This window comes from Podarcis gaigeae (genome assembly GCF_964106915.1).
Source record: "Podarcis gaigeae genome assembly, chromosome: 1".
NCBI classification, from domain to species: domain Eukaryota; kingdom Metazoa; phylum Chordata; class Lepidosauria; order Squamata; family Lacertidae; genus Podarcis; species Podarcis gaigeae.
In genome coordinates this window covers 8,818,989-8,834,316 of record NC_139678.1, presented here as the reverse complement: position 1 = coordinate 8,834,316, position 15,328 = coordinate 8,818,989, and the positions used below count along the sequence as shown (strand labels likewise).

General features: G+C 38.2%; 1 protein-coding gene across 3 annotated transcripts in view; it reads right to left on the bottom strand.

Annotated features, from left to right (window-relative positions):
* The window catches only part of PPM1A (protein phosphatase, Mg2+/Mn2+ dependent 1A), a 35,790-nt gene that overhangs the window by 4,498 nt on the left and 15,964 nt on the right, over positions 1–15,328 (bottom strand). For 2 of the 3 annotated variants that reach the window (XM_083737150.1, XM_083737148.1), the window contains exons 2-5: positions 11,936–12,789; positions 10,845–10,962; positions 4,378–4,486; positions 2,376–2,433 (exon numbers count right to left, since the gene is read on the bottom strand). In XM_083737150.1, coding sequence (XP_083593276.1) covers positions 2,376–2,433; positions 4,378–4,486; positions 10,845–10,962; positions 11,936–12,769 — 1,119 coding nt within the window. In that variant the 5' untranslated portion in view covers positions 12,770–12,789. Of the gene's footprint in view, positions 1–2,375; positions 2,434–4,377; positions 4,487–6,319; positions 6,797–10,844; positions 10,963–11,935; positions 12,790–15,328 lie in introns of those variants that run through there. The other variant, XM_083737149.1, reaches the window with a different exon arrangement.

The window sequence follows — 15,328 nt, the reverse complement described above, 5'->3', positions numbered from 1 at the left end:
GGCTATAAGAATAGCCTGGGGCACCCAGCTGCCACTTTCTAAAGAACTAAAGAACATGACTTTGAACATGCCACTTTCTAAAGAACAAGACTTAGGCTCTTAAATCAGGTGGCATTTTTGTGTTGGTAAAATACGGCATTATTAGTATTTTACATGCATGTACCTTTGTCAAGATGTCCTGGCTGAATAATTGTAAGCAATCATTTTGAATGTTGCTGACCTAGAAAAAAGTTATGGTATCCTTCCAATTATTAACAGGATTTTCTTTACGCTTCTGAATTTGAGGTTGCTCACTTTTGATGCTTCTGTATACAGTATACTGATGTTCAAGAGAAGCCAACTGGGAAACTGGAGATTATCTTGCATAGCAGTCAAGTCATTTCAGTTTGGTTGGCATCCTCCACAACAGAAATGAGAGGAATATATCTATTTCACCTTTTAAGATATTTAAAAGCCTTGTGTTGGAAGTGGGCAAATTAGAAAGGCTTATACTATGCATAAAAAGCCCTCCAGTAACAGACCATCCACCAAGAATCTTCCAGTGCTTTTAAGACGAGTTTTCCAAAGAGGCAAGTCACTCAAAAGCACAATGCATGACCAGCCCAAGCAACCTAATTTCCTCCACTGACTCCATTTTGTCTACCCAGTTACATTGAGCCTGGTGCAAAATGCAGTGAGGTTGCACTCACCCGTGCAGTCTGAATTAAAGTACTTAATCTAGGACCCTCGTACCTACGGGACTGCCTCTCCTGGTATGCCCTGCAGAGGATCTTAAGGTCCATAAATAGCAACACTATTGTGGTCCCTGGCCCTAAGGAAGTCAGATTAGCCTCAACCAGAGTCAGGGCCTTTTCAACACTGGCTCCAGCCTGGTGGAACGCTCTGTCTCATGAGACCAGGGCCCTGCGGATCTGATTTCTTTCCACAGGGCCTGTAAGACAGAGTTGTTCTGCCAGGCCTTTGGCTTGGAATCAGCCTGATCCCCTCCCCCTTTTTCCTTTTCCTTCTGTGATGAAACCCCTATTTGGGGACTTCCCTGGCTTTTTTCTGGCCCACGTAGGACCAGTCTGGGTAGTTAGCCCTGGTGAAGATTTGACGTTTTCTCTCCCCAAACAGTTTTTGATCTGGACTTCCACTGAAATGAGGCTGCATTTTAAGTTGTATTTTAATCCTGTTTTTAAGTTGTATTTTAATCAATTGCTTTTATACCTGATGTTAGCCGCCCTGAGCCTGGTCTTGGCCAGGGAGAGTGGGGTATAAATAAAATTTATTATTATGGTTATCATCATCATCCTGGATTTGGTTTCTCTCCTGGCTGCCAACCTCACACCATGAGCTTGTTTCTATTGCTCTGCCCTTTATTCTCCCTGTTCTGCTTTTTTCTAGTCTCTGCAAAGTGCACCAGATACAGGGTGATAAGCTATCTTAGTCATACTCAAAGCAGTCTCACTGAAATAAGTGGATTTAAGTAACTGAGCCCATTCATTTCAGTGGTTCTATTCCTTGTACAACTTAGTTGAGCATCACCACTGCCATGATACAAAGAAAACCCTTCTGTAGAATTATGTACAAAAGTTATGCACTGCATTAGAAATGTGCTACTTTGATGTAAAATCAATGAGGACTTTGATGAGACCATGTGTGGCTACAAAAATGAGCCAAAAATAAAAGTAGTTTTGAGTATTAGAGACTTCTCAACCTGTCCCCACTACCACACAGAACAAGCACAAAAAGTCAACAATAAAAGGTTAACGATTGTGTAGATGCCACCCATATGCATGAATGCAGAGCTAAAAATGTTTTCCTTTCAACTCCCCAAGAACCTTTCTACAAGTGGGAAGGGTAGTGTGCATGTGAGGTGTGTTATGTGCCAAGGAAATAGCAAAAAAAGTGCAAGCACATGTTTGAGACAGAAGATGGGGTGCGTGTGAAAATGAAGCGGAAGAGTTGTGAAAATTAAGTGGTGAAACAAAAATGCCAAGATTTTCAGTGTATTAGTCACATAGCACTGCACACGGAATAATTCAATTATGAGATGGGGGGAAGCTAATGGCTTGTCCACCAATGCTGCAGCCACAGCAAGAACAAACTGGGTAGCCCAACTTGACACAACAGGAACCAATTCCACTTCTGACAGCCAAAATACATTGCCATTCACATGCAACAAAATGTTTTTACAGCTACAATTCAAATGGAAGGCAGCTGCGCATTGGGACTCCCAATGTCAGTGATAAACAGATCTCACAAATCTGGATTTCTTTTTTTGCTTTAATGAATACAATACATTTTAAGCACTGAAAAAGCAATCTTTCAGCTAAACTTGTGAAAATGGTCAGTAAGGACAGGCTGACAGGCTGGACAGCACTAATACTCACAGCATCATCATTTCTATAAGGATTCAGTCTGTTATAAACTGCTTCAATCACACTCCGTCTAAAGCAAGCAAGGAAAAAAAAAGGTTTTAAAGATCAGCATTTTCCAAAGGACAATTGTCATCTGAAAACAGATTCTCAAAACAGAAATACCTTTTAAAAAGGAAAAAAGGAACCCCTTATTTATATATATAAAAAAGTGCGCCATCTTTCTGCAAACTGACATTCAAGGTAGTTTACCAGAATTCCATAAGACCGTCAACACTCATAACAGAACACACATCATTATACAGAAATAGATAAAAGCAGCAGCTTAACCATTTTAGTAGTAGCCAGTTGTCTATTGGCAGACCAAACTAGGTAGGGCAAGCACAGCGAAACAAAACAAACACTACAGCAAATTGAACCAAACTACTGGAACTACTTACCAAAATCCCAAATAAGGAAAGCAACATTTATTTTAAAAGAATTAATCAAGTACCAGAGAATGTCAGCAGAATGAGAGGGCCAAGGACCAAAGCATAGCACAACTAGTTATCTGCACCCAGTAGGGCTTGAATTCCCAGCAGCCCCAATACAATTTTTCCACTTGAAAATCCCATGCTCAAGCGACTGGGCATGTCTTGAACCAGGGTTTGAATCCCAGTACAGATGTGGATGAAATTCCCAGTAATACCCTTCAGTACAGGAAAAACTGGGGCTTCACTAAAGTCTCATCCAGACAGAAAATTCCCACAGATGGTTTGGAACTTTACTGCCAAACTAAGATGAACAGAAAGAACCCCTAACAGAGATGCAAGATTTAACACTCTCAATTCATCTCTGGTTCAACTGTAGTCAAAATATCCTGTATCTCCGTGCCCAATAGCCTAACATCTAAAATTGTCAGAATGAAGAAAGATTTGACATTATAGCCTTGATTATGTTGTAAATACTAGACCTTTTTATTTAATTATATTTTAATCCACTTTTCTACCAAAAGATAAAGACTCCTTGGTTTTCTTCAAAATATTAACAGGTTAGGTTCAAAGCTACCAAATTACAAAAAAACCTAAAATTGGTAACAGTTCAAAATGGAGCAGACAATAGCATTTAAACCCCATTTTGAGAAGCAGTGTCTAAGCCGCAGCCTTTCTCAACCTGTGGATCCCCAGATGTTGTTGAACTACAACTCCCATCACCCCTAGCTAGCAAGGCCAGAGCTCAGGGATGATGGGAGTTGTAGTCCAACAACATCTGGGGACCCACAGGTTGAGAACCACTGGGAGAGATAGCTGCTTATTGAAAGGCAAACCTCCTTAGGCAGGTCTTCCATGGCCTTTGTACCAGTACAAAAAAAGACCCCCACACATATCTGACAGTGGATGGACAAAGGGCACAGTCTCATCAAATGATCTTATGGATGCAATGGCTTCATGTGAGAAGAAGCAATTCTTAAAGATACTCTGGTCCCAAACCATTTAGTCATAAAGCAGTGTTTGAATTGACCCCGGAAGCAGATTGGCAACTGGTGTAGCCTGCATGGTATCAGGAGTTTTGATGCGTTACCATCCGAGAAAGGCAACTATGACCTTGGTGAAAATGCAATACCATAAAAACCAGCATTATACATATCAAATAAAAACTAATTTGTTTAAGCCAGTCAAAACATATAAACATAAATACCTAAACCATTAGAATCATACACTTAGAAAGATTTAAAAGCGGTAAATATTTAAGAACTTCAGTTAAAGGATGAGGCCACTCTTAAAAATAGCCTGACCTTTCTTCAGCTGTGGTATGACACAGGTTTACTTTTAATTTTAGAATCCACCTCCCAGTCTGCCACAGGGTATCACGCATGCCTTCATTCCCATGTTTAATATAATTCAAAATTTGAAAGAAAAGGTTGGGGCTAATAGTCGTAATGCCCCTTTAAAATTATTTTGGTGCCCCTCCCTTTTTAAGAGTGGCCTTATTTAAAGAATATTAAATCAACAGCAGATTTACGCAGGTGTAAACTCACTTGCTTGCCAATTCACCCCCTGGTGGAAGGTTTGGGATGCTCTCTGTTTGTAAAGTACGCATGACGTGGACTAAGTCTGGCACTCCTTCGCCCTGCTTCTTTATGATCTCTGGGAATCAGAAGTACTTTCTTTGTAAATTCAGTCCAAATGCAATTGAAAAGATTTCAACATTTTACTTTATATAAGACAGACTAAGATTTCAAAACCTTTGTCATATTGAGTATTGTATTTAGAGTGTCTCTTGTACCATAACAAAATAAGCAGGCTGGATAAAACAGTTCTACCTTGGCATCTTTGCCATGTATTTCCTACAATAAAACTTTTGGAAGCATACAATATATTAATCTCATTAGATCATTATCTAAAAATATCAATGATACTCTTGTAGTACATTGTAAGGGAGCTTGCTCTAAAAGAGCACTGAGATCTTAAGTGCTTATACTGCCTGAGAAGAAAACAAATTAGTTATAAATTGATTTCACAGAAAAATGTAACAACCATTTTTAGTAAATGAAAATGATACACTCCAACAGACCAATTTAAGAGTTTTATAAACTGAAATATGAAAACATGAGTGACATGATAGGAAACATACTATCTTGAATAAAAATAGAGTTGTGAAACAACAAAAGATGAACTGCACAGTCTCTGTAGGGAAACAATGCTCAAACTAATTTGTGCAATACTTAAACCCCATTGAAATAAGAATCTGATTTCAGCTGCAGCATCATTTACTTTCAAGCAGTATTTGAACACCGAATATTTGAATACTTCAAACTTCTCAATCCATCTTCAAATCAATTAACAGATCATGTGCATTATTCAGAGAACATCAGGTGCCAAGATTTTAAAATCTCATTAATGTAACAAATCATAGGTCAGATTTTCAAAAGTGTTTCAGACCACCAACTTAGGTTGTTTGTTGATTTATAAGATAGAACTATTAAAACTGACAATATTAGGATATGAATATTTGCCTTTGAACAAGTCACACCACTGGTCCATCTAACCCAGCAGCATTCTTCACTGAAAGTAGCTCTTCAAGGTCTCAAGCTCAGGTTTTTTCTACTTTGCTTCCTGATAGCATTTAACTGACGACATTAGAGGGATCAAGCTTGGAAACTTTCACTTGCAAAGATTTCATTTTGCAATCCAGTAAACACCTATTATTATAATGGATGCTTTATTAGGCATACAATAGCTTTAATTAAAGTAGCAGTTTGGTATATTGGCCAGCACACTTGAGACTTCATGAAAACACCTGTAAAATGAGCCTGATGAGAAGTGCAGTTTTCTCAAAACTGCATGTAGTATCAATGTAGCACCAAAAATAAAATAAGGAATGTTGTGCTACCAAATTTAACTTTTTCAGTTTATAACAGCAGGCCACATGCAGACAATATGACACAAGAACACAGCTAGTGGAATAGGAGCACAAAAACAGATTTTCAGTAACCTTTCAGTCCCTGCAAGTTTTAGCTCAATTTGTAGGCTTAATATATAGTAGCCGATAGCAAATAGTCGGGGGGAAATCTTGACAGCTGTCAAAATACATAGATATCAAATTTAATTCCCTATAAATGCTTCTCTCTTTTTTCCTTATTTTATTTTATTAGTGAATAGTGGCCAGGATCTGAAGAGCTGCTTAGGCAAAAGCAAGGGGCTTGGCACTAACCCACTGGAACCATCTATTCTCTTCTCCAAGGCCCACACGTCCATCACAAACGCAGACTGCTTGGGGAGGGGGGACAAGTTCCCTTGATATCACATTGATAGCTGCACAGTTCTATGGATCCTGGACAGTATTTCAAAGCAAATACTTTACTTTTTGTTTTGGCTAAACATTTTGAAGGTGAAGTACTAAGGCCAGAATCTGTATTTTACCATCAACTATTTATGACAAAGGCTTCTAATACTGAAACTGAATAAAGAGCAAAGATATCAGATTTATTTTGCCAAGTTCTTTTATTGTGAATTGTGAACATCTAGTATAGTCTACATCATTCTAATGCTATGTTATGTTTTGTACAAAAATAAAGGGGTTAAAATTTATCTGAACTACACAGTTCAATAACCTAAAGCAACAGTACATTTAAAATACATTCTCCACTAAAATACATTTATACTCAATAGAAATATATGTACAATCCACAAATTATTTATGGCACAAATGGAACCAATCCGTTGGCCTTCATCTTGCAATATCTTTTTGTGTCCATGCATATTGTAGCTTCTCATTAACTTAAAACACTTTCTCAAACTGCAGCACAAGAAGATTAATGAAAGACAGATGAATAGTGTTGACTTCAACTGCTCTTATCTAAAAGGAGGCTGTGGTTTTAGAAGTCTGAGAAACACTGTATTTCTATACTTGTGGGAACATGTTCTTGCATCCAAAGATCTACTTACTTCCGTCTTCTAAATGAGAGAAAATATCTATACTGAAACATGTGTTTTACTGAAGATATATAGTCTACACTGAGGTGATCACACTCAATTAATTCATTGAAACACAGACATTGAAATAGTTATAATAGTAGACATACACCTATTACAAAACATATTTCAAAACAGTTTCCCCGCCCAATCCTTAAAAGTGCTGCATCTGTGCAAGCTCCACAAAAATTAACAATCGCTTGCACCGATGGAACAGCTTAAGGATGTTAGTAATGGAAAGTTGAGGGGTTTTGTTTTGAAGAGTTGGGCTAGTCCCACAGGGTTGGATCCAGACCTGCTGTTCCATGAAATGAAGAGCTCCCTTTCATTTGCAGAAGTGAGTTGGGTCCAATGGAGGTTCCTACTCAACAAACTGGACACTCCAATGGGGAGACAGTGGGAAGAAATTTCCACCAATTACCCCCCCCCGCCCCATGCGGCCCCACACACTCTATTGTAGTTTTTTTGTGGCATACCAGAATGCCAATGGCGGGGGGGAGGTGAAGATCACCTCTATCTTTTTCTGCCTGCTGGAGCATACAGTGTATGGAACTAAACTCTGTGCAACTCCAGATCCAACTCATTGTCTGTAATCCTTGAAGTATTTTTTGGGAATAAAATTTTCAAATACGTAGTTTATATTGCAAGTTGCAGGTGGGATTAGTATTATTTACTACACAATTACAGCTGAAATTGTTTGACATTGATATAAAATAAAGTAGAACAGACAGCAGAATTCATAACTGCCATAGGTTTTTTCCTAAACTAGTCACCAACATAGCTCCTTCGCAAAAAGAAACAAAATTGAATGGTGAAATTAAGTATTTTTCCTAGTACGTTGGGTCAAAAGTACAAGCTCTTAAGCCTGGTTGGGCTGTAAATTAAAATGTGTCCAATCTTCTCACTTGATTTACACCATTTCAGTAGCCATATAATGGTAATATTGTTTTCAGCTACCATTTTTTAAATTTCAATTTGATCTGTACAGTGCAAAATTGCTTACAGACAGGCCTGTGCAGAGCTCTTCTGAGGCCTGGGGCTGAAGTCTTGTTAGAATAAAGTTATAAACTCAAACAAAAAAGCAGGTCAGTCCCTGGTCGGGGTCCCTGGCCAGCTTAGCTCTCACCCAGGTTCCCCCCCCCCATTTGCATGGGCCTGCTTACAGATCTTCATTATACAAGTCCATTTTAAAATTATAATTCAAATTTTAAAAACACTAACTTAGGGCATTTTAGGGAGATTGCAGTAACAGAATAGTAAGCACATTTTGAATTATTCAACAGTTACATAGTCAGTTCTATTTTCCTGTGAATTTATTCAACCAAGTAGTTCCGTTAGCGCAAGAACTGTGCAATAGAACTAGCCCCCGCGTCCCCTTCACAGCATGTTCACCCCAACCCTCCAAAACAGTTTGGGAGTCAGTACAGAGGGAGGAGTAGGGGGAAGTTCTTTTGTGCAATCGGAAAATCTTACATATATGGAACTACTTTGTTGGATGTTGCACATAACCAGAAGATACTGGGTTGTAATCCAAAACTGTACGAGAGGAAGGAAACTTGTGCCACGGATCATTCCCTCCCGCCCAAGAGCCTCACTTGAGGGCTGGAGGACCCATCAAATTTTGCAGGCTGTGTCGTGCCCAGGGCAGCAGTATTTGAGGAAGGGGGGAATTGCCTGAAAGCTGATTCCTTTCACTGCAGCTCCAGATACAGTCTACCAAAGAGGCTTTCTGGGGGAAGAGGGTACAAGGGGCTGCAGGGGGGAAGAGGTAAAGAGAAAGATACAACTATAGAGTTGGCAGGAGACTCAAAGTTAGTTTATTCAACACTGATACCAGAAACCCATTACCAGAGAACAATGGGACATGTTGCCTTCCACTCACAGCACACTGAATAGAAACAGGCATGCTTGAAACTTTGACAGTTTCCAGTTCAGAACCGGTCCAAGAATGCCTAAATTGATCTTTAACACACCTCAGTTTTTAAAAGTAGGATAGGGAAATAATGCCAGAAAATGTAAATGACAATGCTGTATTAACTGGCAGCTCCCTTTAAAACTACTCTTGCGCCAAATCCCCAAACTGCTTTTTGAACTCAGGAAACTTCAAAGAGCAATTCAAGAGCACTAAACAGAAAATCTTCAAAACGCTGAGGTATATTCACACTGCCCTGTGGATCGCAGCTATGGCATCTATTCACAAATTAAAAGTCGAGCTAATTCCACTTACACAAAGAAAGAACTGTAAGGTCAAGTTTCATTTATGAACATGGATTTTGTTACACACACATACTCATCAGTGAAATGGTTTCAGTCATATGGGATGATATCAAAATAAGCTTATGCATACAAAGTGCTTCCACACTTATAGATGACGACAGATGATTTTCCTTTCTTGCTGTAGCTCCTCCTATATATCAAATACTGCTTGGATGCCCAAACCTTCCTAAGCAATTTTTCAGGAGGGGCAAAGAGCTGCAGTAGAACAAGCTTTTTTTTTTTGCAAAATTCTGGTGCAGTTTTGCCACACTTTGCTTTGGTTCCCAAGGATGAAAAAGTGTGGACAAACAAGAAAACACAACTATTATTTTCTGATGCCTCTTCTCATTTAATCTATTAAATATTGATGGACATCTCACTAGGTCATTACAAACATAACATTCCTTGTCTTCAGTTACCTTCTGAATACTACATATGCCACAATTTGTAACATTTATGGAAAGTGACTCCAAAGCATGAATATCAGCGGCCACTAACTGCAATTCTCCCAGTGTAATGTGCTATAATAGGAGCAAAATAAGAATTACATCACCACCACTACTGAGCATTTGAATAAAACTTTCAAGAGTTCAAAGTGCTTCACATTCATAATCTTGCTGTATTTCTTACAACCACCCCATATTATCGTTCAATATTATGATCCCTCTAGTTAAAATGGAAGGGAAAAGGGGTCAAGAGTAGTAAGTTCATGGCCAAAATGAGATTGAATCAGAGACTTCCTAATATGTAGCTCAGTCTCTTAGGTACTATATGACACCAACTCTCAGTAAACAAGCCATTGAATCAATTCAAGATGACAAAATATTAAATAAACAACATTTATGTTCAGGACAGTTAAGCATCTACAGAATAAAAAAATAAAGTGCAAGAGATTTTTAAAAACTCATTCATTAATATGGCAGGCTTAAAAATATTTCATGTTAGTGCATGGGACTTATGACTTCAGAGCCTTTAAGGTGTAATCACCTTATGTTTAGGTCCATTACACACTATTATTATTATTATTATTATTATTATTATTATTATTACCACCACCATAATCAAATTTATTGGTCACTTTTTTGCCACAGGCACTCAGCAAATTCAGTTTTTTAAAATCTAATTTTTACTTAACTCAACATTCACAATAAAATGGTTTCTTTATTTTGGAAATAAACATATATTACAACTTATAGTTTCAATACATACTTACTAAGTCCTGTTGAACATACTGGAACATCTAAGGAAACATGCACAGGATTGCACTGCACATGTTCAAAGGCACTATAATACAGTGTGAAACACCTTTCAAACTCATGCTTTAAACCAGAACCAGTTTTGAACCATTTGGCACAAAATTATATGAAATGCAAAATACCAGATTAAATTATCTATGACAGTACTGATTTACTGACAGTAAATTTACTATTACACAAGCATAACAGATATTAATAAACTATTAATTTAAATTTGATCATATTATGATGGCTGTCTTCTCAGCAACCAGGATCAAAAATTGCTTACAGTCTAGAATTATTGCTGGCAAAATAAATGTTATACTCAAATCTTTCTGCAGTGTAAGAAGAATTGTCAAGGACACCTATTTTGACAGGACATACTACACATATCCAAAAAGGCAAGAAAAGTACCTTTTTGTGAGGTGTAATGCTGAATGGCACTTAAGAATTTAAGAAAATGCTTATAGATGCTTAGGACTTAGCTGTTGGGCATTTGTTTAGAAATAAAATTACTTATTTTTTTTTAAAAGAGCCACCTTCTACTCTGGTTTCCAGGAACTTGTCCAGCTCTGCTTCTCTCTTCACTGCCTCTGGTAATACCTTTGGTGCATTTGGGAAACAGATCAATATCACACTCATGTTGTCTCGGCTTCCCTGAAGTGGGAAAAAGAAAAGAGTTTGATGAAGTTCTATTTTGCAGCATAATATTCACACAAGTCTGACAACGTTCTTTACATTAATACAAGAAAATGCTAGTAATCTTAACTTTCACCAATTTCTCACTCCAACACTGAACGTAAGCAAGTATCCATTTGCTTCTATAACTCTTGTTCAACAAAGTCACTTTGTTCAAAGCTTACATGAGTTATTCTGGCTCCCCTTTTGGCAAAGTACAGATTGCAACTGCAATACTAGTAACACAACAAAGCACACTGAGTGATAATATTAAAGGCATAGCCTCCAACTTCTTGCATACTTTTTATGAAAGTGAAGGTTAAGGAAACAAAAGAGGAATGGGTAGTTTAGCTAAGCTACAAAATTGGCCTAAACTAGATACAACAGCTGTTGTATGTATCTTTCTTTTGACCTGCTCCCACCAAACCTCCATGATACTAATTTTAAGGAAAGGGTGGTGGTGGAGAAATATTAGTAAGTAAAGTTAGAGCTGATGTCCAATTTGGCTATGTGAGATCATTAGCTTAAAATAATTTACCAATACACATGCTTTTCTCCAAAAAATGTGGAAAGCTGTCTTATATAATCAGATGACTGGTCCATCGTGCCTAGTATTGTTCACACTGACTGGCAGCAGCTTTCCAGGTTTTCAGACAGGAGTCTTTTCCAGCCCTACCTGGAGATGCTGAGGATTGAACCTTGGACCTTTGGATGGCAACATGTTAACTGCCAATGAGCTACAGTCTCTTCCCTACATACAAAATCCAGCAACCTAGTAGCAAAGCAAGTTAGATTTAAGCATGTGTGTTCAATATTGGTCCCAGAGAGTCAAAAGCCAGCTAAAATTGTGAATGAAAAGCTACCACTTTCAACACCAGCTGTATCCATCATTTGCCAACACTACAACTAATCATACACATTTCAATATATCCCACATAAAACTTCTGGCTACCTTATACAAGCAGGTGTCGACTATTTCATTGCAAACTCTTTCAAGGTCATCAGTGACTTCAAGCCTTGATCTGACAAATTCACACAGCTCTTCATTTCCCATAACATCCCAGATGCCATCACAGGCCAGTATGATGAACTGATCATCTTCTTCTGATCTCTCAATTTCATAAACTTCGGGCTCAGGTGAGACAAGCTGCTCTGTAGGGCCTTTCCCATGGACACATTTGTAATCAAAGTCTCCAAGTGCTCTAGACACAGCGAGGGAGCCATTCACACGCTGAATCATGACTGAACCACCTGCATTCTGTATACGTTCCTTCTCCAGTGGATTATTTGGTTTGTGATCTTGCGTAAAGAAATAAACCTTTCTGTTTCTACAAAGTAATCCTCTAGAATCTCCACAGTTGATAAAATAAGTGTGCTGAGGAGAAATGAGGACTCCCACAGCTGTTGACCCGCTTCTGTCCGCACCATGCTTCTTCTCAGAAAGTAGCCTCATTTGTTCATCAATTTGCAGAAAACCTGTTCTGATTCCTGTCTTTACACTCTCCACGGATGGCGAAGCTCCACGGCCTTTAAAATCATGATTGCTTGTGATGTGATCTAATAAATGCTCGCAGCAGTATTTGGCAACTTGGGATCCAGCGTGTCCATCATACACAGCAAAAAAAGACCACCCGTCAAGTCCATTTGGTAAGCCAATTACAGCTGTATGCGCATCCTCCATCTCAACTCGCCAACCTTGCATGCTACTTAGCCCATAACGTAGTCCATTGCCCTGCCCTTGGGCATTGTGCTTCTCCATCTTTGGCTTATCTAAAAATGCTCCCATGATGTCTTGTCCTTTAAGATCTGCAGAGACAAAAAGATCTGCTGTTAAGCTATTTTTAAGACAGTTAGCAGTTTAATCATATGCTGAACATGTTGCTTAAAGAAAACACGAACCTGAACTGCAGTGCTTACTGTACAAAACAGACAGAATATGTTTAATTAACAGGGAGCTGAACTGTTCAGCTTGTGGCTTTGTGAACTTCACTCTTGGGAATAGTTTGTGTATTATTATAAATATTTAAATTGTTACTATGCAAGAGAATGGCTTGCGCTTTATTAATGTGGCTTTTATCAAAACATCTGCAGTAAGTGTAAATAAATCAAACCACAGCTCAGACTCTTAAGAAATAAACAAAGCTCAGTGGATTCTTGGTTGCACTGTACAGTAATATTTTCAGTCACCCATTTGTATACCAACACACCAAACCCAGATTTAACTAGATCCATCTTGTCATGCACTTGGCCAGTAACTGTCATGGAAGCTACCTGGAATGGAACATCCCCAACTGGAAAACAAAGATCGTGTGTTTGTAGTTTTGTGTGTGTATATATATAGTGGTGATGGTGACTATACTGGACCAAAATCAATTTACTGGTTTCAAGACTGTTACATTTTGCCCTGTTCTGTGATTTTTAATGAAAAGCATGCTATAAGACCCCTATATAAATGAATAAATCCATTGATTGCCCATCTATGGTGAAAACTAATCTGTAAATACTGGGAAATCTACATAAATAATTTTATCTTATCTTTCAGTGAGTAGATTTCAAGGCTGCTTGTCAATATCCTTCTTAAACTGTGGCACCTGGAACTGGACCAAGGCAGAACAGAGTGGTACTATTACCTCCCTTATCCGGACACTATACTTTCTGTTGATGCAACCTAGAACAGAATTAGCTTTTATTGCTGCTGCTTCACACTGTTGACTCATGTTGAACTTGTGGGTTACTAAGAACCCCTAAATCCTTTTCACAAGTAAGCCAGGTATCCCTCATCTTCTATTTGTGCAGCTGGTTATTCCTGCCTAATTTGTACTGCTACATCAACAACTGATGTGCTCCGATGGGAAAATAAGAGGACAAAATTGACTGAACTGGGCTATGGACATAGTTGTGATAGAAGACTGTAAATCATACTTGCATCTGCTTAGCATCATTAATTTTTAGGTTTTTGTGGGTTTTGTTTGAAAGAGCACAGCTTGTACTAATCACAACAGGTAAATGGTAATGGCACACTCTTCCAGTATATCATACATCTTTAAGTGATGTTTTTATTTGCAGATTCTCATTGTTTATTCTACCTGAACCCATTTTAGTAGTCATGCCATAGTTACTGAAGTTGAATAGTTATTGAAGAAGTTTTCCAAAGAAATCTTACATCTATTTAAAAAAGAATGTATCTTATGCTTAACACATAAAGAAATCTTTAAGCAATCATACAAATTCCACATTATATACAACACCCTAAAGTGCTATAGTGAAATAAAAATATCCAACTATGTTTCAGTCATCTGCAAATGGGGATGTGCATACAATTTCAACTAACAACTGTACTGGATTGCTTTGAAGCCTCTAAAATATTCTGAGTAAAGTTCACATCTTTTAGAATAGTAAGAGTTTCGTACAAGATGGCAAACTCTGTAGCTCTCCCCTCAGGAAAAAAACTGAATGCAATGCATCAAATATTCAATCAACCAGGCCGCCAAACATCTGCAAAGTCACAATATACAGTACGTTGCATTCAGCCTTAGGATCATATGTTGTGCATGCCTGGCATGACATGGTCTCCCACACAGTGGAATATGAATGATCTTTGGATTTAACCATTCTATATAGATTTCAGGCCAGTTGTCTACATAATTAGGAAGTAACCCTGCTTGCTGGACAGAGGTAAGAACCAGAGGAATAATTGGCCACAGACCTGGGTTGGGGATGATAACATAGAAGAGCCCTGCTGGAGCAGAGCAAAGGCCTGTCTAGTCCAGCATCCTATTCTCACAGTGGCTAACCAGCTGTGTATGTAAAGCCTGTATTGCAACAGGAAACACTGGCTGTAGCACAGTGAGGGTAATTAAGGGACACTATTGTCATAAAGATGGAAGAACAGGAAATAGAAGAGAGAGATGAAGCAGAAATATCTGGGGACAACAGGTTTAGACAGGGGAAAGAACAAGTTAAAGAGCAGGAAATGCTGCCTGAATATGCTGTTTCATGTGTCTTTTTTATTATTATTTCTGCATTAGATCTCAGAGTGATTCTATTTGAAGAATCTTTTGTAAGCAGCTTTGGAGAGCTTCTCAGGGCTATAAAGCAGGATGTAATTATTCTGAATAATGAATATATAATACCAGGGAAATACGTATGACTCTTAAGAGCTGAATTTATCTATTCTGAATGTGGAGCAAAAAAGTATGTAATTGCTCACAGACTGTTGAAGAATTAATAATAATAATAAAAATAATAATTATACCGAACCCATCTGGCTGGGTAATTGATTTTTGATAGGTTCTTATCAAGACCCCTTTCTTTTATACCCCTCTCCTTTTTAAGGAGTCAGCAA